Below are 27,021 nucleotides of genomic sequence, written 5' to 3' on the forward strand. Positions count from 1 at the left end.
TCTACTATCCGCCAGGGATCTTTCTGCTCCTTCCAGAGCATCAGCCAAGTATCTGAAGTATCCAGGGTGTAGAGAGAGGGGGTCTACCTTCCAGTCGTGGAAGAACATTAAAGGGATATACACAACTGGCACAGGCCGGAGGTTCATAGCGCTTCAGTGATTCCAAATGAGGAAGGAAGCAATGGTTCTCTCCCACCGAAACAGTCCGTTATCATACAGAAGATAATCGGCTGAGTTGAGGTGGCTTTTTAAAGGGCCTTTCTGAATGTGGTTACATAACCATTTTTTGACTAGATTTCTTGGTAGAATAAAACACTGCATTTCCTCCAAATAATAGTCACTGGGTACCAGCAATGCGCTAAGCGGGGCCTTGACCCATGGGAACAGTAGTGAAGAGGATAGACACACATCTGTGGTGTGGTGTGCGAGCATATGTACAGCAGCTTAGCCAACTGTACAATGACCTCTCAAGTCCACTTTTAGTCACAAGGCACTATGTCATGAAATCCCTCATAACGAGAATCAACAGCAGTTGATAAAGGAAGTGAACACTGATTCAACTTTGTAAAATTATTGTAACTGAAAAGCAAGGCAAAACAAGATGGAGGTCATTCACATAGGCAACAACACACTGCCCAAGCACACGGACACTATTGAAACAATGTCAAGGGAAAAATAATGTCCTCCATCCTGACAAATGGAACAAAGCACAGTTAGTGTTGCTAAAGGACAAAAGGCAAGAAGCCAAAGACCTGAGGAAGGTGAAAAAGGCTGTGTTTAAAAAAAGAAAGACTTTTCCCATTCTGTAGGCTGCCATTTTGTCTTGTTGACTGTGTCCTTTGTTTTACAGAAGCTTTTAAGTTTCAGGAGGTCCCATTTATTGTTTCTCTCAGTGTCTGTGCTGCTGGAGTTATATTTAGGAAGTGGTCTCCTGTGCCAATGCGTTCAAGTGTACTTCTCACTTTCTCGTCTATAAGGTTCGGTGTGGCTGGCTTTATGTTAAGGTCTTTGATCCATTTGGACTTGAGTTTTGTGCATGGTGATAGATATGAATCTACTTTCATTCTTTTACATGTTGATATCTAGTTATTCCATCACCATGTGTTAAATATGCTTTCTTTTTTTCCATTTGATATTTTTTGCTTCTTTGTCAAAAATCAGGTGTTCAAAGGTATGTGGATTAATATCTGGGTCTTCTATTTGGTTCCATTGGTCCTCCAAGGTCCCAATGAGGAGCAGAAGGAGGGAGAACATGAGCAAGGAAGTCAGGACCACGAGGGATGCACCCACCCACTGAGACAGTGGGGCTGATCTAATGGGAGCTCACCAAGGCCAGCTGGACTGTGACTGAAAAAGCATGGGATAAAACTGGACTCTCTGAACATAGCGGATAATTAGGGCTGATGAGAAGCCAAGGACAATGGCACTGGGTGTTGATCCTACTTCATGTTCTGGCTTTGTGGGAGCCTAGCCAGTTTGGATGCTCACCTTCCTAGACCTGGATGGAGGGAGGAGGACCTTGGACTTTCCACAGGGCAGGGAACCCTGACTGCTCTTTGGACTGGAGAGGGAGGGGGAGAGGAGTGGGGGAAGGGGGAAAAGAGTGGGAGGAGGGGGAGGGAAATGGGAGGCTAGGAGGAGGCGGAAATATCTTTGCAATAAAAAAAATACTAAAAAAAAAAAAAGAATGGCCAAGATCAAAAACACTGATGACAACTTATGCTGGAGACGTTATGGGGAAAAGGAAACACTTCTGCATTGCTGGTGTGAATGCAAGCTGGTACAGCACCTTTGGATGTCAGTGTGATGATTTCTCAGAAAATTAGGAAACAACCTTCCTCAAGACTCAGTAATACCACTTTTGGGTATATATCCAAAGGATGGTCAATCGTGCCACAAGGACATGTGCTCTACTATGTTCATAGCAGCTTTGTCATAACCAGAACCTGGAAACAACCTAATTGCCCCTCGACCAAAGAATGGATAAGGAAAATGTGGTACATTTACACAGTGGAGTACTACACAGCAGAAAAGCATTATTTTTGAATGAGATAACCCATACACAGAAAGACGATTATCACATGTGCTCACTCATAAGTGGTTTTTAAACACAAAGTAGAGAAAACCAGCCTACAAAAACAACTCCAAAGAACTTAGACAACAATGAAGACACTAAGAGACACTTACATAGATATAATCTACATGGGAAGTAGAAAAAAACAAGATCTGAGTAAATTGGGAGCATGGGGACTTTAGGGGAGGATTGAAGGGTAGAGGGGAGAGCCAGGGAGGAGAGCAGAGAAAAATGTAGAGCTCAATAAAAATCAATTTAAAAAAGGAAGACGTTAGCCTAGGAAAAGGATGCTGAAAACGCAGCAGGAGCAGAGCAGGCAGCAAGCAAGGGAGAGTGTGGTGTGATTAAGAAATGCTTGACTTCAAGTATCTCAGGTGCAGGGTACTGTAAGAGGAAATAAAATGAAGATTCATGGGCCTGGGTTGAGAATGAAGGACAGATATGGAAACATGACCAGAGAAGGGTTACTATTCAGCCCCAGGAAAGCTGACTGAGATGAACAGCTAGGGAGGAAGAGAAACATTACAGGAAAGGAGGCAAAACAGGAGCTAAAGAATTCCAGGAAGATGGTCATTTCAGTAGTGTAAGACACTGAATTACAAAAGAGCACCCCAAATGCTAAGGACAGTAACTGGAGGAAGGACGTGGACAGAGTACAGGTGAACGTCAATTAAGGAGCAGATTAACTCAGAGAATCATTGAGAGTGTTTAGATTTCTACTAACTGAAGTTTGATGATAATGAACAGACAGAAAAGATACAACTGCGATGGGCCAAGGTAAGAAGAGCTGTCTGTTATTATAGAAAAGGCATGCCATGGTTAATAGAAGTGTACAGATCCAGTTATAGAGGAAATGCTGATAAAATAAAGACATGAAATAAGCATTAGTGTAAATTCATTGAGAAACTAGGTTCCTGGACCACACGGGTAGAGTCCACCTGAGCAATGGGATAAAGAAGAGGAGGAGGAGATGAAAGGCGGGGGTCTCTGGAACTTCTGCAAGCAGGTGAGGATTTGCTACTACATTTTCACATTTTTTTCTCTTCTACAGAAGGTTGGAGGTCATATAAGATGCTGAGCGAGGCAGCCGGCAGCTGAAACGTGAAGACTAATGAATGAGCAATAGAAAGAGCAAGCCTTGGCTTAGGACACTGACAGATGGTCCTTTTACTGCTCAGTAACCTTTACCCTAGACAAGCTACTGTACGACCTCCCTGGGTCTCAGTCATTTTCTATACACGAGTTGGACAATTACTGTAGACTAGCAGCATACTAGAAATAGGTCATGGTAATTGGGTAATATCCTTGAACTCAAAGGCGCCGTCATCTAATGGGCAAGCAAAAGGGAATTAGACAAAACTAACACATCACTGAAAGGGCAAAGGTGAAGAAAATTATGAGGTGTTCTATAGGACCAAAGAGAAATTCCACTCCAAAACACAAGTGTTAGAAACAGCCTTCCAAGGAAAGAACTGCCACAATTAGCTTGTATAAACTGAGTTAATTATCACACAAGCTAATTGGTGTAAATCAAGGCCACCCCAAGCACATAGTCATGCTCTTTGGACCCACTATCTTTCAAAACTGAGCCTTGAATATGTGCTTTATAGTAACACAGAACTGACTAAGATAATGTTTTTCTGCAGGATTAGCTTCCTTCTTTGACTCCCAATATCCTCTCCCATGGGAACGAAATAACAAAGTCTGGTCCCACTATCAGTACCTATACCTCCATGATCTGGCAAAAAAACATAAAAATAAGCTTTATTCTCTGTAAGATCTTAGAAACACATTACCACAAGGCAACAGTGTACTGGCTCAGAAAAACCACTCCAAATCCACAGTCCATTCAGCAATGTCCATCGAAATTTCCGCCATAAAGGAAATGCTACAAAATGACACTAGCCCCAAGATTTTTACAAAGCATTCAACTATGGGTACTGTGCTGAAGGAAAGGAATTTTAATTTAAATTAAACATAAATTTTAATTTGAAAGCCCCTATATGCCTACAGAATATTGTCTCAGATGACACAAACCCGTCAATGTTCACTAAGATGAGCAGGAGGTGAAGTTAAGCCTCAGGGTCCAAAAAAGAAAGTCATTCTGCCTGGTGTCCCGAGCGCACCACTCTTACTTCCATTAGATTGCTAGACCAATTCAGCTTGAGCCCCTTTGCCAAAGAGTCGTAGGTATAAATCTCACCTAGCACACGGCCATGTGAAAGTCACTTTGGAGTAACAACAGCCTTCTAAAGTGGAGCAGGACCCCGGGGCACATACACTTCAGATCCATATTTCAGAGACGGGGGCAGGTTTTAAAAAATAACTGTTTTGTTGAAAACACTCAGGGGCAGGACTGATAGATGCTGTTCTTCAGCCATGTTTTCCACTGCAAAACTCAATCTTTGTGCCACATATTCTCATGGCTCACTGAGATGAAATCAGCCGCATTCCACATGAAGCTTCATAGTCACTAACCTACTGAAGATTCCAGATAGGTGGTGACCAGAGCAGCCTGAGGTGTATGCCTAGTGACCTGATGAGCAGACATGTTCTTGTAAATTAAGTAGGCTGGGCTGCTGGGGACTGGCAGACTGGATGTCACATGCCCTGACCATGGCAGGCATCTGCTGTCCTGCTCTGGCCAATCTGGCTGTAGGGGCCTCCTAGACCTTATTACTCTGTGATATTTGTTGGAGAAATTTAGAATTACGTATAATCTCCCTAGCTTTTGAAATGCAAGAAATTCGTGTCTATGCGTTAAAAGCGTTGTACAGACGAAGCGAAATCTGCTTATGAATGGGTGCAACTCCCAGTCTGTAGTTTATATAATACAGATACACAAAGTCAGAGCGCCTGTAAATGAAAGCTTCGCTAGCAGGCACTAACGAGTGTGCCAGTACATACACCATACACACCAACAGACAAGTCTCAGCTGCAGCTGTGTCTGTGGGCTTCCTCGGAGCCTGAAATTTGCTTGACTTGTGGCCCTGGATCAAGGGGATAAGTAGACAAATGAGTGGGGACAACACCTCTGGAAGAGCTGTCACTTACTCTGGGATTCGTCTGTGCTGTCTCCAGAGTTCCCCAGGGGAATGGAATCCCTCGTCTACCATGTTAACGTACTTCATCACTTGCACACATTAACGGCCTTTGCCTGCCTACCTCACGTGCCCGCTGCATGTCCATATTGCAAACGGTCAACTGAATAACTCAAGCCTACAAGGACGTTGAAATACATCTAAGGTTGTGCTTACCCTGGTATTCTAATATCTCAACATTCAAAACATAATGCCGAGGCTGCTGTCCTCTTGCGTAATGAAGCTATGCAAGAGGAACAAATGTTCACCTAAAAATAGAATCCATTATGTATAGCAGCACAGTCATTAGCTTCTTAGTATAGCAACTAGTTCTGCCTCATAAAACTTCTCATTGAAGCCTTCATCTCACCCAGGTGCACTGCTTGTCACGGCGCAATACCATCTCCAGACCACGGACCCGAAGCAGAGTTCTGCACAGTGCTGGACGGAAATCTCATGCCAAATCATCCTCATCCGGGCAGCAACCCTTGCAGAAGGCACAGTGAAAACGAAGCACCATAATGAGAGAATTGTGAATTCGCTTTGCCCAGTTCCACCATCTAAAGATGACTCAAAAGGCAGACTTCCGATCACGTGTAAAGATGACCTGACTTTCCATGGTCTTTCTGGTTGGGAATATTTGGAAATAAAGGAAAGTTCTCATAAACTGAGAAGAAATGATACAATGTTGCAACTTAATAAGATAGAGGCTGGCTTCGTAAAGGAAAGTTTAGTTGTAAAATTAAATAATTATACAGGATTTACTTTGTCTTTTCTTTTAGCTCTTTTGTTTTGTTTTGGTTGTTTTGGTCTGGATTATGAGTGCTAAATTCTGATGAGGATTTTGTACACAGTAACACATACTCTGTCACCGTGTTGCCTCAGATCTTTGAGGTCATTCTTAATATCACATTCTCATATTCAAAGGGGCAGCTAATTTAATTATGTCTCTTTATCTAGTGGGGAATCCAACAGATCATCACAAGGGGGCATAACAAGGCTTGTATGGGGAATGTGGTAAGCACAGGACCAAGGGATAACACCTGAGTGTTTGGGGGAGCGGAAAGCTAATGAATTTTAAATAATTAAAAAGATATAACCTCCAAATCCTATTCTGGTCCACTCTTGGATATTAGGAGACATTCTAAAAATGCTAGGAATTTCCTGCCTTACTAAACACAATATAAGAGATATCATCCAATCATATTCAAATAATTCAGAATCTTGTCAGACCTATGGGTCAATGTTCATGCTGAGTGTTATTGCTGGTGATAAGTAGGCCACGGCACAGACGGCTAAAGCAATGTGTGCACAGCCCCTACATTTGCTGAATTCGTTGGTGATGCTCACCTGGGCTGTGTAATACAAACAAATGAAGAGCTCTTTAGAAAAAAATTCAGTGCACACCACACACCAGCCCAGCAAATCAGAATCCTCGGGGGTAAAGGGCAAACAGAAGTGCTCTTTGTAGCTCTCCAGTGAGTTTTAATGTGCAGCCCAAGTTGAGAATCTTTCTTCATAGTCTCTGTCTCTCTTGGCAAATGCACCATGCCTAGTAAGGTTCTTTATAAAACAAATCTGAGGAGGAAAGTCCTGCATATAAACAACCTAACTTTTTAATCACCCTCTTTAAAATATAAAGTGTGAAAAGCAAATCCATATGGCCAGACTGACCAGCCTTGATGCTATTTTTGACACCAGTCAACCACATAGCCAAAGGTCAGTACATTACCTCTTCATGCACTTAAATTTATTTTCTTATAAATGGGGATAATTATAGCTCTGACCTTCATAAGCTTATGGAAAGGATTAAACACTATGTACATTATCATAACACAGTTAAATAGTTGCTATATAGTTTTAAATATATAATAGAATATATTGTAGACTAGTATATGTACAATATATAATAGAATATATAATGATATATTGAATAATAGAATATTTATATTAAAGTACATAGTATGTGTATGCACATAAACATACCATAAAAGTTCACTGGAGAATTATGTACACACTGTCTATGCCATAAATATATACTATAGAACTATATATTTATCTATTTAAAATACAATAATATAAACAATAAATCTACATACTATATATATGTATATATATTCCCTTCTCTCTTTTTCTCTATTTCATGAGGACAATATCACAGGTGTATTTGCTGTCACTTGTGCTAATGCCAATAATAACACTCTTGAAAATATACAAGCAAACACACATACTAAGAACAACATTTCCCCAGACTTGAATTTATATGCGGATAACGACTTTTCAATGAACTGTTTGTTCCAAGGTTACATTTTTCTCCTTTCTATATTATTTAAATAAAATAAATAATAATGAAACCCAAGAAAATGCAACAAAATAGATATGTTGCCTGTTTCAGTCTTGTGTAGGAAAAAATTCTTTCAAAATGCAGATCTAAATTCAGTTTTACCAAAATAGACAGAGAAGTTTGTTCTGCTGATTAACTATAGAAAGTGCTTGATGGGATCCCATGAGTAGGAACCAACAATCTTGCCTTGGCCAGAAAAGGAACCACTAAAGAACCAAAAACAGTGACTGTTTAAGACATCTGCAGCTCAGATAAGGTAGCACAATTTTATGTTGGTACTGTGTATCTGAAGTTCTGTTTCCTACAATGGTTAATGATTGGCCCCGTAAAAAAGAAATAAAATTGTAAACAACATACAATTGTATTTTCTCCACATATTTTTTCAATTCAATACCTCAAATCATGCTTCTATCAAAAAGAATTGAGCCCCCCCATAATAGCTTCAGAGTATGGAAAATATCCCATTTAATTTCTAAGATTGAGAAGAGCTAAATATAAGCAACTCATAAAACCAAGCATAATTTTGTAATTAAGTTATATTGAGAATATTGAATTTAGAATTAAAGCCAGAGTGCCACCATATTTCTAGATTCTTTGGATCACTTACATGTGTGTTGCTATTGTTGTTCCCATAAGGACACACGGTGATTATGACATAGCAATCCTATTATACTGGAAAATGATTGCAAAGAAACTGTCATGGTGCCATTTTATCATAACTACAGTGATTTTAAAATATACTTCACGAAACAGTACTTCATCCAAAATTCTATAGAAATGTCATGAATTGCCACCCACCAAGGATTTGCAAAAAATTCCAATCTAATAACATGAACGCTTAAGTTGTATCTACAAACATTAGGCCTGAGTAAAACCTGGCTTTCCTGGGCTAGCCAGTGTTTTTGGAAGTGAAAAATTGAGGGGAGGTCTTCCGATGAAGATAGTGTTGATAGCAATGGAACTTAAAGAGAAACTGAACTGAGTAGGAAGATTGCCTGTTCCTAGCAATCTGACTCGTGGCTGTTTTCTTATGCTCAGAATCCTAATGTCTAAGAATCAAGTCAGTGTGGATGAGAAACAGTGCCTGGTACCAGTACAACTGTGATAATCCTAAATCATCTTTTTCCTAGGAAAAAGACAGAGGCAACTGTGCAGCATCTGACTCTCCTAGAGGATATTAGTACCATTTTCTCTTATCAAAGGCCTCTAAATCATCTTAAAGTTTATTTCATGAGATGCTTCAAATCCCCTACGGTCTAAAAAACTTTCACCTATGATGAAGGATTTATTAGCAAATATCCTCAGAGGAAACATCTTCCTTGCAATAAATCCGTTCTTTCGACTTCCATGGCTCAGTTCCCACAACATTATGAAATGCAAACATAAACAAACATCTCGTTTGCCCAACAAGCCTCAAGCTTCAATGCTCCAGATCAAAAAACCACAATAAGACTGAATATGAAGCAGGTCACTGTTACCAAGAAGATAAAAGGGAATAAGAATGCAAACATGGTGTCTTGGTTTTCAAAGGAGCACATTTATGGTCCCTAACAATGCATGAGGAGCAACTGTAACCGGAGATTGTGTATATTAATAGCAAACGTCACCACGAAGAACTAGGTGTTCATGAAGTAGTGGGCATGATGTTACTGTTCACAGTGCACCTTCATACCCATCCTAACTCAGCAATACTTTTCTTCTAGATGAACAAAGCAAGGTCTAGGCAGTTACTGAGTTGACTCGAACATACATCAGACTCAGAACTCAATGGCACATGTTCCACGACAATTTAAATTGCTTCTGTTGAGGAAAACCAGCCATGGCTTAAAATAACGGATCTTACATAAGGAATACCTTTGCCACTCTCAATCAGGAGGCATCTACATTAACCTGAACAGTATTACATACCCGTAAAAAGACAACCCCAGACAAGGATTACTGAGAAAACAGTTTACTTTTGAAGTCATTCTAGGATACAGTGGGAATGAGACAGAAAGAGGAGAAAGCCTTAAAGGGTGCTGTCAAACCAGTTAACGATGAAGTGGGTGGTCTTTATTCTACAGGAATGCTTTAACATTATTCTGGATGCACCTCTGGGTGGACTTGCCCAAGAGGAGGTCCAGGTGTGTGTGATATGTACCCATGAGAACTCATTGATTAGGGTGTGTGTGACTCACCAGACCCTGACAAGTTACGGAGGATGCAAAGTGACTTCTAACAGCTTGGGGGGGGGGGGAGCAAAAGGATACAGATGCTGACTGGACACGGGAACACAGCAGGGGTCCTGTGGAAGGGCGAGGATGAGGTAGTACACTTAGAACTGTTTATCTATCTTCATTGACAGTACACATGGAAAGACAGAAAAGAGAGAGGAAAGCACTGACCACCGGAGCTGTCACTGCAGCAGCTAGGGCTCTGCTCTGGGCCAGGAAATAACGGCAGTGCCCAACGGCAGTGCCTACAAAGTTGCATCGTGTCAATTGTTCTCCTTGCTAAGATGATTTCATTTATTGTTTGAGCCTCTAGGAGAAGTCAACGGATAAATGAATAGACTTCATTCCCTAATTTATAATCAGATCTTTATGTCCAAGCACACCGTCAGTTTTGGAGTACCACATGAAAGGCCAGAAGTGATGTCCCTGGAATGCACTTGACAAGTGTCTACCAAAGAGAAAGTCCACTGCCAAGTGGTCCATCCTGAAGCAGGTGCCCACCATTTTTTATGGAGGCCAGATTGTTTTTTCATAGGAAATCACATGATTATTTTGGTGAGGTTTATGATTCATCATCTAAAATATTTCTTAGCTCTGAACTCCTGTTTTAAAAATATCACCGCGGCTTATGTAAATATTTAACTTCCAAACTTTTCATTTGAACTCTGTATAGAAATCTCGAATTACCAGAGAAGGGTATCTACATTTGACATTTATAGAAATGTCAGTCATTGGCACTCTTTCCATGGGGCCCCCAGACTGTTTCAAGTCCTAGAGGAAGAAAGAGTAGCAGAGGGAGCAGGTAGCATAGACAATCCCTCCTTTGCTGCTTCCCAGAAATGACTGAATATATGGGAATAGATGTATGCCACACTCTAGATCATGGGTAAACAGAAAGGGTGGTTATTGCTCAACCAGAAAATGCAAAAGACAGAAGGTACCTAAGAATGAAGTAGGAAATGACAACGAAGAAGTTCATGCCTGCTACCATCTCAAGCTATTCAAGTCAGGAATGGCAACAGGGCATCAGCTCAGTCCTGCCATGCTAAGGCAGGGAGAAGGCCCCAAGACAGATGGTGCCATGGGGTGTGACCTTCACTAGCTGCAACTAGAAAGTGCAGAGAGAGCCACCAACCCATAGGATGACCTATTTGAAAAAATCAAATGAAGAACTCCAAATCACGCCATTCCTCAGTATCCATTACATGTGGATTCCAAACCTTAATTAATAGTAATGATAGCAATAAGGATGAAGAGTCAGAAGAAAAGGAAACAAAGAGAAGTTGAAATGGGACTCCCATCAAACTTTAAGACTTTGAGCCATCTTTTGTCACGCATGAATTAGTTGCCGGGGAATTCAAGACAAGCCACAGACAGAAGAATGTGTTTGCAAAATTCACAACAGCTAGAACACAAGAAGTATCAACACAAGTGCAGGGCATGTAGCAAATAACCCAGAACAGAAATGGCCAGCCGTGACTGAAAATACGCTCCGTTTCCTGGCAAATCCAGTTAGGGCAGATTAAAACTTAGATACAACTGTTGCATCAATCAGGCTAAAGTTGAAATGTTTCTTAACAGTGTTGATTGGGGCAGGAGAAAACAGCTTCTCTCACATATGATTTCATAGGTGTAAACGTTTAAAGCCAAAGACTAAAATGCAAGATAGTAAACCTTCCAGGCAGCATTGATACCTGTTTCCCTTGGGGAATCCCTGGCCCACATACTCACAGAGACAGAGCATCAAGCTAGCCACTACTTTGTATCAAAGGAGGTTTGTTGTTGCCCCAAATTAGAAGCAAATACCAAAAATCCATCACTGCGAACTTTCTTACCATTAAATATGTTTGCAATCCAATATTAGAACACATTAGAGCAAGTTAAAAGAAGGGGAGGGACTCATCATGAACATCTCGAAGGTATTCTGTGAAGTCAAAAGTTAAGTTTTCAAATAGCAAATTAACGTAACAGAATAAAATGAATTTTAATAAAACAAACTGCAATTATTTACACATATCGCAAACAAAATGTATATTCAAATTCATGAGAAAAACATGGGAATAAACCAGAAAGATGATACTCATTCTTGACTGAAAAAAAAAAAAAGAAAAAACTAGGATTGGGATTATCAGATTATCAGACAATGTTGAAAACATTTATACTGCTTTACTCTCTTACTAAAAGAAAATTATTTGCATATTATCTGCATCTAAAGAAATCTGTATCACAATAAAATAGAAGGGTTTTTCCTCTCATTCCTTTTTAAATGTTAGTAATTGTCTTCCCTTCCCCAAAACTCCTCTAGGGAAAGAAGGAAGGATTTATTGAACCTCCTTAAGCTTCTTAGATTTGAACTAAACTGGTTTTATTTTTATATCAAAATTGGCACAGAATCAGGGCATTAAATTGCAAGACAACATTCTCCTGTGTCTCAGTCTAGATAGAAGTTTGTGGGTTCTTCTATGTTGACCCTTTTCTCAGATTCGCGAAGCGACGTGGATTTTGTGGCTAGCACTCCCTGTGTGTCTGCCAGTGTCCATGTGGCATATTCTAATGCAGACAACCTCTTTGGTACTCGGCATGCATAGAAACTTCTTCTCACTCATAACTTATAAATAAATGCACCCTTCTTACATACTCTACACTGAGACCAGAAAAAACCACTGTGCTAAAAATAAAATAACCATATTCAGTAACTCGCTTTTGCTAATTGTATTCAATAAACTTTATAGAACCAACAGTAAGTGGAAAAACTGTCAAAAATAAGTCCAGCAATGGAACAAAGTATGAACATTTATCTCTAAAGGTGATAATCCCAGTCATCTGCTTACACTAACCCAAATATCTTGTCAGTGTCGAACTAAACACATTTCCGCTCTCTAAAAATGACTGCCCATTCTGGCTTTCAATCCTGAAGTCTATCATCTGTGCTGTCTGTCTTCTTCGTCACCTATCACTTCTGTGGTTACTAGTCGAAGAAGCGGCTGGGTATGGCAGCACTGCATTTTCTGCAGGGGAAAGCCGCAGCTTGAAAACAATGGTTCTGCTACAGGGGGCTGTGTAGTCTTGACAAGAAGCGGACGCCCATGAGACTCCGTGACTATGAGGGGCTGCTTTCAGAGCTACACAAGGCAAGCTCTTATACCAAGGCTCCAGTGAGGTGCTCTTTTTTGGTTTGTTTGTTTTTGTTTTTCGAGACAGGGTTTTGCTGGAGCTATCGAGCTTGTCCTGGACCTAGCTCTTGTCCTCAAACTCAAGAGAGATCCGCCTGCCTCTGCTTCCCGAGTGCCTGTATTAAAGGCGTGCACCACCACCACCTGGCTCTTATACTACTCATTTTTCCTGTGAGCACAGGAGGCTTCCGATGATGGCTAATCACGGCATTTCCACATAAGCTGCACGGAGCAAAGGCAGGGTATGTTGGCAGAGGACTTAGAGAGATGAGAAGCATCTTATAGTAAATACAGTGGAAGCTTCCCAATCATGGGAAACAAATGTGTAAATGTAAACGCTGACCTTAAAAGTATTGTTTGTTTTCTCTGAAATCTCTGTAACACAGAGGACAGATTCTTAAGACTAAAACTGCCAAAAGAAAAAGAAACATACTTTAAACAAGTAGTCCTCTAAGGAGCATCATAACAGTGCCTCTCAGTCCAGTTGTTCCTTCAAAGGATCTTATACACAACCTCAACTCTAAAAGCCTGGCGTGCTGCCCTCTGTTTGTGTGCACAGTTTGTCCGGCCTGCAGAGACTCTAATGCATTGTTTACAGTCGTCCAAGACCAAAACGTGGATACATCACTTGATCTGGTTCCAAGACTGGGCTGAAAGCCAGAAAGAAAATGACAAACTTGAAAATGTGGTGAGTTTCTTTTATTATTATTTTCTTAAATCCTCTCATCTTTTAGAGGCTAAGGTATGTGATCACTGACCAAAAAATAAACCTTCAAACTGATAAATGAGGAATTATTAAAGATCTAAAAATCAAAAAGTAAAATTTACCATGTCTTGACGAAGATTAATATCTATAAGAGGAAATGCAATAAAGAGACAGAAGAAGTCCCTCCCCCCTTCACCCATTATTTGTTCCCATTGGTTATAAACAGCATTGTGACCAAGAGTGAAATGCTGGTATAAAACATGTAAAGATCTTGTCTATCCTGAAAAATATGCCTGGATAAAATATTAGGCTTCTAGAACAATAGAGATGCATCAAAAGCCTTTGTCCCTACCTGCTTCTCTTCCTCAAGCAAAGAAATGTTTATGATTGGTCTTCTGGTGGAGCTTAACTGAGTTGCCATGAATTATTTAAAAACCCTAAAATATCTTCTGTTGCTTTTATGGAAATTTGATTTACAAGTTGAAAAAAATCAAACTGACAGTTTGGTCCCTTGTACAAGCACCCAACCTTTAGAAATGCTCTAGGCATTATAAATAAATCTTTCACAAATATAGCTGTGACTGTTCTAAAAATAGTCTTTAGGAGGAAAAAAAACTCTTTCAAGCCATTGTTTTATACATAACAGCAGGAAACCAAACAGAATGTCTTAGCCAATGTGATTAACACACCCAGTAACAAACATGAACATTAAGTATGAAATCTTACCCACACATAATTTGACACTGGCCTAAGTTCTATGGTTTGTTCCCACATTTATGACCATAGAAGTTTGCAGAACACACAGATAGTAGTTAGATTACTCTAGGACCATCAGGGTAGAATTTGCTTCTTGAGAGATTGGGAGATGGGCCTAGAGACCAGGTGCTAACTTTTCTGCATGGAAAATTTTCTGGAATAACCCACACTCGCACAATGAATCCGCCCAGGTGAGATAGAACCTGTGCTCACAAGTGTAAAAAGCTGCCCAAGGCAGCCTTAAACAAATTATCCAAGAACTTTGGATACCTGGGACATAACACAGTGTTTCAAAAGCTAGCATTTGTAACCCATCACACAGTAATTGAGGAACCTGTAGCTGTTCTGACACCAATTTGTTAGTATTGCTAGCCTATTGGTTTTTAAATGCATTTAGTACTCTCAAAAACAACAACAACAAACTACCTCTTCAGATTTCAAAACTTAGAGGACCCAAATATTCTATATACTAAGTTTCTTTGGTGCCAGTGATTTTTGAAATAATAGCCACTTCCTATGAATATTCTTGTCTAACTGCCCATTAAACCTCAGATAGATTTTATGATCTGCAGACAGTTTTTAATAATTCAGTGTGGAACTATCAACTGGCTTTATCAAAACTGAACTACTGAATTCTTAGTACTGTGGACAGAAAGCTAATGTAGGAAGTTTTTTGAAAACTCAATAAAAAGGTTAAAGGAATCTACCTTTAATTTAACACTATTCTAGTTTCCTCTGTGTTGCTATGAGAAACTCGATGACCAAAAGTAACTTGAAGGGATGGTTTCTTTGGTTTACGGATTAGAGTATATAACCAAGGAAAACCAAGGAAGGACCTCAAGGAAAGAGTCTGGAATCAGGAACGGAAGCAGAGTCCACAGAACACTGTTTGTTGGCTTGATTCTAGGCTCATAGGTTCGTCTACCTTTCTTACAGAGGCAGGCTCACCTATAGGGTGCCTGACTCTACTACACAAATTGTAAGTAGTAAATATCCCATAAATATGTCCACAGGACAAAGAAGGAGGCAATTCCTCAACTGAGATTCCCTCTCTTAAGAAGTGTCAAGTTGACAACCACAATTAGCTATCACAAACATGAATAAATTATCAAGGCCAAATCAGGCTACTACTGGGAGAACTGTTAATTGTAGCACAGAGAGAAGAGAGAAAAAAGATTGACTGTTGAACCTTTGGCCATTAAGGTCAAAAGGAATTTTCTCATCGTCTTTCTTCATTTTGCATTGAAAGGGACTTAAATCAATGAACACCCAGGATCATGTTCACCAAATGCAATCCACAAAGCCTGAGTTCTTGTCTTAAAGGGAGGGAAAACAATTTTTCTAGGATCTAGTGAAGTCGCCATTTCATACAAGCACCCATGAAAGATCGTAAGACCTTTTGCCTGAGTTTCTGAAAATAGAATCAATAAATACACTGCAAAGGTTCATCCATTAAATCGGTCAAGTTATATAGAAAGTAAATAAATACTTTGCAAATAACCAACAGAATAATATAAGGAAGACATCTTATCTCTTACCTTGTTTTGATCTGTCCAGTAAAAGAAAAATCCCTGAGGATCAGTCCTCAAAATAATTGGAGAAACAATAGTGGAGTCCTAGAAAAATGGAAGAAGAAAGCATGCATATCAATTCATGTCCCTGTGGGAAGTTATTGAAGAAGTAATAATTCATAAGTGATTTTTTCCAAGGTTATTAATTATTAAGAAAAGTTTCAAGCAAAGTAGACATGGTAATTTTTAACTTCATAAGATTATTATTCAGAAGACTGACATAATGACGCATGGGGAAAATGATTGCTGTACAAACATGAGGACCTGAGTTCAAATCCCTAGAACCTACGTAAAGGCAATTATGGTAATAGATGAGTGAGTGCACCTGAGACAATATGGGAGGTGGGTATATGAAAATCCTCAGAAGTCCCCGGGCCAGCCAACCAGTTGTAAACAGCAGTGAACAATAAAAAGACTTATTCCAAAGATGGCAGAGAGTGAGAACTGACACCCAGTGCTGTCCTCTGACCCCCACACCAACATCATGGTACATGTAAACACTTGCGAACAAACAATCATATGCGCACTTGTGAACCAAAAAATTATCAGACACAGAACTGACAGAGTTAAACAATAATTAGAGCATCTCCACCTCACTGGGTAAGGAGGATAGTAATGCATGCATTTATTAAGACAAAATTTTAAAGACATTGGCATACTATGTGTTAGAAAACTATATTAAGATTTCCAAATAATGTTAACACTAACCATCATTATGTATTTCATCTAATTAAGGTTAATTAAAATCCATGCTTGAGGATAATATTTTAAATTACATTTGCTCCATAAAATGATTTTTAATTGTACCAAAGAGAGTAAGCATAGCATTTGGGCATTGCTGTTTCCAAGGTAACAGTAAATAAAGCCATCTTTTGCATATTTGGAAAGGTGCATACAAAATTGTTGCAGATTTAAATTCCATATACGAATCTAAAACATCATAGGCACATAATGCTCTGATTTAGTCTACGAGGGTAAGAAGCTAGGTTGCAAGCATTGTGCTATAACAGTCAACATTTCTGAGATGTGTTCTGTTCTCCGCACAATATTTAACAAGACTTACTTCCTGCACACACATGTACAAATACATCAAACATGGATCTTATGGATTTTTAAAATTTAAACAAAACTACATCATTCCTCTTCCTTTTCCTCCATACACCCTAATTCCAACCTGTCCCAATTCGAATTGATGGTTTCTTTTTCTTTATTTATTGCACATATGTAATATGTGTGTGTGTTTACACACACACAACCTATTGAGTCCATTTAGCATTACTGGTATATATATGGTTTCAGGACTGACCACTGGTATTGGATAATCAATTAGGAGGTTTCATCATTGGGGAAGACTAATTCTCAGTAGTAATTAGTTGCCTGTAGTTCTTTGTCTGGGATCCCATGAGATTTTCCCCTCCTACTCAGGTCTTTGCAGAAAATGCATTTTTGCATTTTTCTTTGTCTTTGAGATCATAATTACATCATTTCCCCCTTCCTCTCTTCCCACCAAGCCCCCCCATATATCCCACTCTGTTCTATTTCATGGCGTCTTTTTTATTGTTACATGCATACATTTTTATGCATGTATGTATATACATATATATACATTTTTATGCTTGTATGTATATACATATATCCCGAAATATAAACTGCTCAGTCTACATAATGTTCCTCAAATGCATATTTTCAGGACTGATAATTAGGTATTAGATGGCCAACTGTTGTGCTCTTCCCTGAAAAAGACAATACTTTCCACTTTCGACATTCCTTAGTTGTTCACAGTTTTTTGTGTAGGGTTGAAGGGACTTATCTGCCACTTTGTTACTGTTGTTGTTTTGTGTGTTTCTTTCTAAGACTGTATTATAATAGCAATATCTCGTCCTTTCCTTTCTTTCTTCCAAATTCTCCCATATACTCCTCCCTACTTTTCAAATTTCATACCCCTTTTTTAAAAATCAATTGTCATTGCATGCATGTTGTAGAATAACCTTTTTGTGCACTGTGAATATTTGGTCTCATTGGTTTTATAAAGAGCTAAATGGCAGTAGTTAGGAAGAAAGAGGCTAGGTAGAACTTGCACACAGGGAGAAAATACTGGGATGATGAAGGGTGGAGTTGCCAGGAGACAAAGGGAGAAGCAAGATGAACATGCCTTGCTAAAAAAAGCACTAAGCCATGTGGTAGTACACCGATTAAAAAAAAAATGGGTTAACTGAAGTTGTAAGAGCTAGTTATAACAAGCCTAAAATATCAGTTAAATATTTATAATTAAACAGTTTCTGTGTGATTATTTGGGAGTTGGCTGGTGGGAAAGAAAATAACATTTACACATGCATATATATATAATATACACATTTATATACATAATAAATAATATATACTATATATGTATACACATAGATGCAATTATATATAGAAGTATATACTACTAAATATACTCTGTTGAGTTCACATAATGTTACTTCTATGTATGTTTTGAGGTTGACTTTTGCACTAGACAATAAATTGTTGTGCTCTTCCCTAGGGAAGACAACCTCTCCCACTTCCTGCTTTCCTCTGTTGCCTGCTGTTTTTTGTATAGGGTTTGAGACCTCATGGGCTTTTCCCCACCCAGATTGAAATATCTGTTATTGTCATCCTTGTCCAGCTCACATTTAGGTGGTCTTGTGAAAACATAGTTATTGCAAGAGACTCTACAAGCACTGATTTACTAAACCAGCAAAATCCCTAACAATCTATAAACATTGTCCTTATATCCATAGATAAGAGCAGTCTTCACACCTTTTAGTGAAACTTCATTTGCCACAGATAGAGACCGTTACAGAAAGTCACACACACACACACACACACACACACACACACACACACACACAAAATCAACAAACAACAAAAAAGTCAAGCCCTCTCCCTCTGGATACTTATACAAAAGACTCCTGCATGTAGGACTCAGGAAACATTGCAGAGGAGGGGTGGAAAAACTGTGCTGTGATGTTGTGTCTCCCAGGGCAGGGGGGGGGGGTCAGTCATCTAAAAGCAGAGTTCACAACCAAACCAACAAGAGTTTATGCATCACTAACCACCTTTGTTTTCCTTTCATTGATAATAGATTTTTCCCCTCACATAATATATCCTGATCACAGTTTACACATCATTTTACTCCTCCTAGCTCCCCCCTCCCATCTGGATCCACTCCTCTTCTGGCCCTCATTAGAAAATAAAGTAGGTTTTTAAGAAATAATTGTGAAATTCAATAAAATAAAATATAATAGAGAAAAAGCTAACACGTTGCAGTTGGACAAAACAATCAAACAGAAGGAAAAGAGCCCAAGAGAAGGCACAGAAACAGATCTACTCTAAGCACTAAGAAATCGCATAAAAACATTCAACTAGAAGCCATAATATATAAACAGAGGACATGGTGTAGACCCATACAGGCTGCCTTTGATTTAGAGGACCTCATTTTTTTTTTTTTTTTGGTGTCCTCCATCCTCTCTGGCTCTTTCTGCCTACTCTGCCTTAGGGTTCCTTAACTCCGAGGGAAGAGATTTGATGACGACGACCTGTCTAGGGCTGAGTGTTTGAAAGTCTCTCACTCTCTGCATATTGTCTGGCTATGAGTATCAGTATTTGTTCCCATTTGCTGCAGGAGGAAACTTCTCTGATTATGGCTGAGCAAGGCAATAATCTGTCAGTAAAGCAGAATGTCATTAGGAGTAATTTTATTATTACAGCTTTTTTTTTAAGAACAAGAGTATTCAGTTTTACCCTAGGTCTATGGGCTATCTAATCTCAGGTTCTTTGTCATTCAAACTTTGCCGGGTATGGGATCCATCTCCTGGAGTGGAGCTTCACTCAAATCAGATATTGAAAGGTTACTCCCATAACTTTGTGCCAACATTACACTAGCATATCTTGTAGGTACGACACCAATGACATGCCAATCCAAGCTTTGTAGATGGACTGCTATTTATGTTTCTCTTTAGGTAGTACGCAGAGTATCTTCATGTACTAAAGATGCTAGAACATGGTATGAAGGCTCTATGTAAGCAAAAGTTTAACTTCTCAGCATTCAATGAGTTGTGTAGGTGTTGCTTTCAGCAATGTGCCTTGCCATTAGTTTGTGGAGTGCTGTCTTGGCAACAGCGTGGATTGTATGGGAATTCACATGAATTCCCTTTCGCCAACAACATTGTGTTTCATCTGAGTTTGGCAACTTTAATTAAATCATCATCACATATGTATGTTATTTTAGAAAGTCACTTCTGTATTAGGTTTCCATACTATCCCTCAGATGGCCCTTAAAGTTAGCTGCTTCTCCTTGTATTTCCTCCCTCATCACCCTCTTCCCTTGCCCTCCCTATTTGGTCATCCCATTCCAGATCCCTATTCATCCATAACTATCTAATCTAATTCTATTTTCTAATGAGCTATAAATGTCCCCCCTAGACCTTTATTTTAGACCTAATGTCTGTGGTTCTGTGGATTATAGGTTGGTTATCATTGACTAAAAAGCTTACATCGACATATAACCAAATAACATATTTCTCTTTCTGGTTCTGGGATAACCCACTCAGCATGATTTTTTTTCTAGTTCAATCCATTTACCTAAGAATTTCATAGTTTCATTCTTTTTAACAGCTGAGTAATATTCTATTGTATAGATGTACCACATTTCCTCATCATGCTGGATATTATGAATAGAACAGCAATGAATATGGTTGAATGAATGTCTTTGTGAGAGAATGAAGTATCATTTGGAAATATGCCCAAGGGTGATATAGTTGGATCTTGAGGTAAATTGATTCCCATTTCCTGAGGAACTGCCACACTCATTTCCAGAGAAGCTGTACAGCTTTGCAGTCCAACCAGCAATGGATGTGTGTTGCCCCTACTCTCCGTCATCACCAGCATGAACTGTCACTTTTTTAATTGATCAGACCAATTCTGGTGGGTGTAAGATGAAATCTCAAAGTAGTTTTGATTTTCATTTCCCTGATGAAGATATATAATACTTTAAGTATTCCTTGGCAATTTGAGTGTCATCATTTGAGAATTTTCAGCCTGAATCTGTACCTCATTTCTTTTTTAATTTGGTTGTTTGTTTCCCTGTTACCTACCCTTTGAGTTCTTTATATATTTTGGCTAGTAGTACTCTAATAGATGAAGAATTGTTATAAAAAAAAAAAAACTTCTCCCATACTGTAGACAGCTGATTTATCTGAACTTGAGTGTCCTTTGCCCTACAGAAGCTTTTCAGGTTCATGAGGTCACATTTATTAATTGTTGATCTTAGTGCCCATGCTAACAGTGTTCTGTTCAGGAAGTTATTCCCATGCCAGTGAGTTCGAGGCTATTCCCCTCTTTCTCATCTGTCAGGTTCAATATATCTAGATTTATGTTAAAGTCTTTGATCCAATGGGGTTGAGTTTTGTGCAGGGTGATGAATATGATTCTATTTTTCTTCTTCTACATGCAGTGCTCCAGTTTGACCAACATCATTTATTAAAAAGTGCTGTCTTTTTCCAGTGTGTATTTCTGGGTTCTTTACCAAAAACCAAAAGTTCATGGGTGTTTGGATGTGTTTCTGGGGCTTCAATTCTATTCCATTATTGGATGTGTATCTTTCTGTGTCAATACCATAAATTTTCATTACTATAGCTTTGGAGTAGACCTTGAAATTGAGAATGGTGATACCTAAAGTACGTTTAAAAAACCAATTTGGAATTGTTTTAGCTATCTGGGTTTGTGTGGGTGTTTCCATATGAAGCTGAGAATTATTTTTTGAATATCTATTATGAATTGTGTTGTAATTTTGATGGGGAATGCATTGAATCTGTAGATTGCTTTTGGTAGAATGGCAATTTTTACCATACCAATTCTACCAATCCATTTTTCATCTTCTAATACTACTTTTTTCAATATCTTAAAGTTCTTATCATACAAGTCTTTCACTTGAATGGACAGAATTACTCCAAAATATTTCATATTATTTGTGGCTGTCAAGAAAGGTGTGGCTACCTTGATTTCTATCTCAATTCATTTGCTATCTATATGTAGGAGATTTACTGATTTTTAAAATTAATTTTCTATACAGCTGCTTTGCTCAAAGTGTCTATCAGCTATAGGAGTTTCTCAGTAGAACTTTTAGGGTCATGTATATCTTGTATGTATACTATCATATCATCTACAAATAAACTCTTGGACTTCTTCCATTTCAACCTGTATCCCCTCGATCTCCTTCAGTTGTCTCGTTGTTCTAGGTAAATCTTCAAATACTATATTGAATATATATGGAGAGAGTGAACAACCTTGTTTTGTTCCAGATTTTAGTGGAATTGCTTTGAATTTCTCTCCATTTAAATTGATGTTGGCTATGGGCTTTCTGTAAACTGTCTTTATTGTATTGAGGTATTTCCCTTGTATTCCTAATCTCTTTACACTTTTATCATGAAGGACTGATGGATTTTGTCAAGGTGTTTTCTGCATTTAATGAGATCATCATATGGCTTGTCCCTTTCAATTTGTTTACATAATGGAATATATATATTCATATGCTATGCTATCCCTGCATCTCTGGCATGAGACTGACTTGATCATGGTGGATATCTTTTTGATGCGTTCTTGAATTAAGTTTGCAAGTATTTTATTGTGAATTTTTGTATCTATGTTCCCAAGTGAAATTGATCTATAGTTCATTTGGGGGAGGCCTTTATTATGTTTGGGTATCAGAATAACTGTGGGCTCATAAAACATATTAGGCAATGTGATCTTCTGGTTTCCATTTTGTGGAATAATTTGAGGAGTATTGGCATTAATTATTTTTTGAAAGTATAATAGAATTATGTATTAAAGCCATCTGCCCTTGAGCTGTTGTTGGGGCCGTTGTTGAAAATGTTTCATTCACTGCTTCTATTTCACTAGGGTTTATACGTTTGTTTAAATTGATTATAAGATCTTGATTTAATTTTGGTAAATGGTATATAGCTAGAAAATTATGTTTTCTTTTACATTTTCCAATTTGGTGGGGTGAAGGGTTTTAAAGTATGTCCTTATGAGTCTCTCGATTTTCTCAGTGTCTGTTTTATGTCCCACTTTTCTTTTCTGATTTTGTTATTTTTTATATTCTCTCTGACTTTTAGTTTATTTGTATAAGATTTTTTCAATATTATTGATTTTTCTCCCAAAAAAACCTTTGTTTCATTGATTCTCTGCCCTATTTTTATTGTTTCTATTTTATTGATTCAGTCCTGAGTTTGATTATTTCTTGACCTCTACTTCTTTTGTATTTACTGTGATTTGTTCCTTTTGTTCTAGAGCTTTCAGGTGTTCTGTTCAGCTACTAGTATGAGATCTCTCTCACTTTTCTATGTAGGGACTTAGTGTTATGAACTTGCCGCTTAGAACCACTTTCATTATGTCCCATACATATAGGTATGTTGTGTATTCATTTTCATTCAATTCTAGGAAGCCTTTACATCTTTTTCTTTATATCTGCCATGACCCATTTTTCATTGAGTAGTGAGACATTCAGTTCCCAAGAGTATGTAAGTATCCTTTTGTTTCTGTTGTTATTGATATCTACCTTTAATCCATGGTGGTCAGATAAAATGCAGGGTGTTATTTCAAATCCCTTGTGCTTGTTAAGAACTGCTTTGTATCCATGTATGTGGTCAATTTGGGAGAAAGTTCTATGAGCTACTGAGAAGAAGGGATATTGTTTTGTGGTTGAGTGAAAGGTTCTATAAATATCGGTTAGGTTCATTTAGTTTTTAACATCAGTTAGCTCCAGCATTTCTCTGCTTAGTTTTTTGTTTGTTTGTTTGTTTGGTTGGTTGGTTTTTTTCGAGACAGGGTTTCTCTGTGTGTTTTTTTTTTTTTTTTTTTTTTTGGAGCCTGTCCTGGAACTAGTTTTTGTAGACCAGGCTGGTCTCGAACTCAGAGATCTGACTGCCTCTGCCTCCCAAGTGCTGGGATTAAAGGCATGTGCCACCACCGCCCGGCTCTCTGCTTAGTTTTTGTCTGAATGATCTGTCTATTGGCAAAAGCGGGTTACTGAAACCACTACCAGTTTGCAAGGGTCAATATGTGATTTAAGCTGTAGTAGTAATTCTATTATGAATGTGTATGCGTTTCTGTTTGTTCTATAAATATTAAGAATTGTAATGCCATCTTATTTGATTTTTCCTTTATTGAGTATGTAGTGTCCTTCCCTATTTCTTAGGATTAGTTTTGGTTTAAAGCCCGTTTTATTAGATATTGCATCATGTCTTTTTATTAGATATTAAAATGGCCACAACAGTTTGCCTCTTAGGACCATTTGCTTGGAATATCTTTTTCTATCCCTTTACGCTGAGGTGATGTCTATCATGATGTTAAGATGTGTTTCTGCAATGAAGCAGAAGAATATACCCTGTTTTCTCATTTATTGCTAGTCTGTTTCTTTTTATTGGATAATTGAGACCACTGGTGTTGAGAGAAATTACTGAGCAGTTTGTTGATTCCTGTTACTTGGGTTATTTATTTATTTATTTTGGTGTTCTGGTGGTGGTGGTAGTGGTGGTGGTGGTGGCAGCGGCATGTTTACCCTCTTTTGAATTGCTGGTCTGTGATTATTATGTGTAGTTAACTTCTTCAGGTTGGAGTTTTCCTTCTAGTGCATTCTATTGGGCCAGGTTTGTAGACAGATATTGCTTAATTTTTGTTTTATCATGGAATATCTTATTTTCTCTCTCTATAGTGATTAAAGGTTTTGCTGAGCATAGCAGTCTGTCTGTCTGTCATGTGTGTTCTCTTAGAGTCTGTAGAGTATGTATCCTGGCACCTGGCTTTTAAAGACTCCATTGAAAAGTAAGGTGTTACTCTAATAGGTCTGCCATTTTACCTTACTTGGTCTTTCTCCCTTGAAGCTTTTAGTGGTCTCTCTTTGCACTGGGTGTTTTAATTATTCTGTGCCAAGAGGACTGTCTTTTCGACTTTCTTTTCTGAGCCAGTCTATCTGATGTTCTGTGTGCTTCTCATCTCTTTCTTTAAATTGGAGAATTTTTCTTCTATGATTTTATTGAGAATATTTCCTGTGCCTTTGACTTGGGTGTTTTCTCCTTCCTCTGCTCCTACTATTCACAGATTTAGTATTTTCATAGTGTCCCACATTTCCTTGGATGTTTCATGATTTTCTTTAATTCAGTATTTTCTTTGACCAAGGTATCCATTTCTCATGTTTCCAGTGCCCAAGATTCTCCCTTCCATTTTGTATATTCTGTTGGTGAGGCTGATTTCTAGTTTCTAAATTTTTCTTTTCCATATTTCCCTCAGTTTGGGTTTTCTTTAATGACTCTATTTCCATTTTAAGATCTTCAACTGTTTTATTCATTTCCTTCTACTGTTTGTCTTTTCATAGATTTGATGAATTTATTTGTTTCCTCTTCAAGTACCCCTATCATATTATAAAGGGTATTTTAAGGTATTTCTCTTGTTCTTCAGCTATGTTGCAACACTCATCGCATGCCACAGTAGGGTTGCAGGGCTCTAGTGGAAACATTGCCCTAGCTGTTATTGATTGTCCTTTCATGCTGGTGTCTAGACATCTCGCTTTGGGAAGATTATAATTTTGGATGCTGATATCTGGTCTTGTCTTTGTTGGGTGGATGTTTTGCTCTTGGTTTCAGTTTCCTCTTTGGTTCATAGTGGAGTGTGGTGGCTGCATTGACTGGCAGGAAATTCTTCTGGGATCCTGAGATGTGTGGCCACTAGAGGTTCCAGGTAAAAGGTCTTTCTAGGTTGGGAGCTGACACTTAGGAATAGGGATGGAGGGATGCAGAGGAGCCTTGGGAGGGAGGAAAAGAAGGTGTTCTAAGAAAATTTCTTAATCCCCTGAGAACAGAAACACAAAGTGAGGAGACGCCTTAGCAAGTGGTCTGCTACAGAGCTAGGGAAGAGACCTGGGGACTGGATTGGATTGGAATAGGTGAAAATCTGCAGTTAGCCTATCTGCTTCCTTGGCTGAAGTTCACATTTTTTTCTGCAATTTCATATATACCCTAAGCGTAGCAAATCCTTACCTCTGAGTAATCAAAAGATGTTGTCACAAAAGCGTACAGAGAACTTAGGGAGAACTTTGGAAAGTTTTATTGTTTGTTCAGGGTAGGCAGAGCAGCAGTAATAGATTTTCATTCCCTGTGAGTTTCATTTTAAGAGCTCAGCACTGGAGGCTGTCCACCTGATTTCCAATGCTTCTCTATTCCCTTTCTCAGTTCTTTACTGTGCAGGGATAGAAAGGCATGGGTGATGTATCTTCCAAAGCTGCAAGCATCAAAGAGGATGATTTTCGTAAAGCACCTTCACAAATACATGCATGCCACATAACAATGTTTTCTATAAATATCAGCATATTTAAAAAAAACAAATGTTGGCCTAGGACGTGAGGTGAAAGCACCTCTTGCTCAATCCCAGGAAACTGAATGTGACCCCAAGAACCCAAATCTCTAGTCTTGCATGCCTACGATGAGGCTGAAGACAGAGTTAGAATTGATCAGAAGCTTACAGGCCAGTTACCCGGAAGTCCTCGTCAAGTGAGACACTGAACTTCAGCAAGATCAAAAGCTGAGAATCAGCTCCTGAATGTTATTCTCTGACCTCTACAAATTCACCTTGGCAAACAAGTGTGTGCACAAACACAAAAATAATAATAAATAAAAATGTGCTGAAGTATTAAATGGAGGTTTATTTTAATATGCATTTTACTGAGCAAAACAGTTGAAACATAAAATTTATCATAGCTAAAATCACAGTCGAGTAGCACTTCATTTACACACACTTATATTACCATGTCGTCCCACCATCCCCTGGCAGAACCACTTCATCTTCCCAAACAGAAGTGCTACAACCATTGAACACTACATGCTATTTCCTCCTTCTATAGCCTTGGAACATCATTCCACTTTTTGTCTCAAGAAATTTGATCACTCTATGTAATTCCTATAAACGGAGGCATGCAATGGCATCCTTTTCTGCCTGGCTTATTTCACTTAGCAAAATATCCTCCATAGCCTAGGCAGTTTGGATGCTCAACTTACTAGACCTGGATGGAGGTGGGGGGTTCCTTGGA

At 38.6% G+C, this 27,021-nt stretch overlaps 1 protein-coding gene across 2 annotated transcripts in view; it reads right to left on the reverse strand.

Annotated features, from left to right (window-relative positions):
• Nucleotides 1-27,021, reverse strand: part of Plcb1 (phospholipase C beta 1) — a 676,602-nt gene that overhangs the window by 633,447 nt on the left and 16,134 nt on the right. For both annotated transcript variants that reach the window (XM_041670151.1, XM_041670152.1), the window contains exon 2: nt 15,885-15,962. In XM_041670151.1, coding sequence (XP_041526085.1) covers nt 15,885-15,962 — 78 coding nt within the window. The remainder of the gene's footprint in view (nt 1-15,884; nt 15,963-27,021) is intronic.

Source organism: Microtus oregoni, unplaced genomic scaffold (genome assembly GCF_018167655.1).
Source record: "Microtus oregoni isolate MIOR12 unplaced genomic scaffold, Mior012 000020F_ref0000438, whole genome shotgun sequence".
Lineage (NCBI taxonomy): Eukaryota > Metazoa > Chordata > Mammalia > Rodentia > Cricetidae > Microtus > Microtus oregoni.